This window comes from Nicotiana sylvestris, chromosome 2 (assembly GCF_000393655.2).
Source record: "Nicotiana sylvestris chromosome 2, ASM39365v2, whole genome shotgun sequence".
Lineage (NCBI taxonomy): Eukaryota > Viridiplantae > Streptophyta > Magnoliopsida > Solanales > Solanaceae > Nicotiana > Nicotiana sylvestris.
In genome coordinates this window covers 45,079,184-45,081,127 of record NC_091058.1, presented here as the reverse complement: position 1 = coordinate 45,081,127, position 1,944 = coordinate 45,079,184, and the positions used below count along the sequence as shown (strand labels likewise).

At 33.3% G+C, this 1,944-nt stretch overlaps 1 protein-coding gene across 1 annotated transcript; it reads left to right on the top strand.

Moving 5' to 3' along the window:
- The first annotated feature begins 580 nt into the window (after positions 1-580).
- Positions 581-1,329, top strand: LOC138884869 (uncharacterized). Its single transcript, XM_070165727.1, has 3 exons — positions 581-762; positions 862-1,144; positions 1,258-1,329. Exons 1-3 carry the CDS (start codon positions 581-583, stop codon positions 1,327-1,329), a joined length of 537 nt encoding a protein of 178 aa, XP_070021828.1.
- The last annotated feature ends 615 nt before the right edge of the window (positions 1,330-1,944 follow it).

Sequence of the window (1,944 nt, the reverse complement as noted above, 5' to 3'; positions counted from 1 at the left end):
AAGGACATCTAATGCAAATTGACAACCAACACACAATCCAACAAAGGTTTTGTTACCTTCTTCAATGATAAGCAACAACGAAAATGAAGTAAACATAGAGCTTATACCGATAACATCAGATAGAATTGAAGAAATTGCTGAAACTTCTAGTGCTTCTCAAAAATCAAGAAAAAGAGTGAGGAGAAAGATGAAAGAATCTCCACCATGTAAAATACTTAGGCACGATGCGTTCCCTAAGGAAGTAAGAGTCGGATCAATTTTTGAGAACAAACAAAACATGGCTAAATTTTTCTGCAGCTTGGAGATAAACCAGAAAGTTGAATTCACTGCTGTTAGATCATGTTCAAAGAGATACGAGTTGAAATGCATCGTGGACAAATGTGGTTGGAATGTACGTTCTACCAGAATAAAAAATTCCATACTATTCAGGGTGATAAAATATGATAACAACCATGAATGCTCGGTTGATGCAAGAAAATCATATCAGAAGCATGCTACATCAAATTTTATAAGTGAACAAATTATAGAACATGTTTGAGACAAAAGGATAGAGGTTACACCAGCCTTTGTAGAAAAAGAAATGAAAATGAAATTTGGGATTGACATTGGTTATCACATGACATGGCGCGCTATTCAAAAAGTTGTTGCTTGCATAAGGGCAAAACCTGAAAAGAACTACCAGATTCTTCCTTTATACCTACACATGATGGTGCGCAAAAACTCAGGAACGTACACAAGCATAAAAAGAGATGGGCAGAATAGGTAAGCAAAACAATACTAACCATCAGCTTAGAGTTTCAAATGTTCCTATTTGAAAAACTTCACACCTTATGATTTGTTTTTTTGTGTTTCACTGTACAGATTTGCTTACATGTTCTTTGCTCCTGCAGTATCACTAGCTGGTTGGTCCTACTGTAGACCCGTTATTGCAGTAGATGCAACGTTTTTAAAATCAAAATATCGTGGTGTTCTATTTGTTGTTGTATCAAAGGATGTAAACAATCAAATCTTTCCTCTATGTTTTGGAGTAGCAGATTCAGAAAATAATGAGGCATATATTTGGTTCTTCGGGAAAATGAGAAAAACAGTTCAAGTCCGTCGATCACAAATGGGATTAGAAAAGTTTTTCTTGAAGTTCACCATGGTATCTGCCTCTATCACTTTGAGAAAAATTTAAAGCAAAGACATGCAAAAGCCACGGTAATAAATCTTTTTCAAAGTGCTGCAAGGTCATACAAACGTGAAGATTCTAATCAGTTAATGTCCCAACTCAAAAGTGTTGACAAGAAAACATACAATTACAAAATGGAAGAGCCTCCAGAGAGATAGGCTCGATCGTGGTTCCCACGTCGACGTTATGATATGATAACAACAAATATGGTAGAATCAATGAATTCCGTTTTACTAAAAGGGATAGAAATGCCTATTTTAAGAATGTTAGATTTCATCCAAGAAATGTTGGGAGAGTGGTTTTACGAACGAAGAAAAAAGGCAAATGAAACTTTTAACAAAGTATCAATATGGGCAGAAGAAGATATGACTAAGAAGATGGGCTTGACTTGCAAAATGTTTGTGAGTATATTTATTAACTTTAGCCTTTTATATCTGTTGTAGTGATTTACTGCTTATATTTAAAAAACTTCATACTATTTCTTTTTGAAGCAACAATACACTTGTGAACACGTGATTTTTTCCCTATATGAATTACTCCCATAAATTCAAAACAAAACAATTTCTTTCAGTGTTTGCAATTTTGGGGATTTTCGTGGCATTTTCTGGTAATTGTTTGCATTTGTGTGTGCATTTTTATTTTATTTAATTAATGAAAATTACAAAAAATATGTTGCATTTGCATTTAGGATTTAATTTTACATTTTTTAGGATTAATTGACAAATTATTTTATAAAAATAGGAAAAAATCACAAGAATAGTTTATTTTGCACT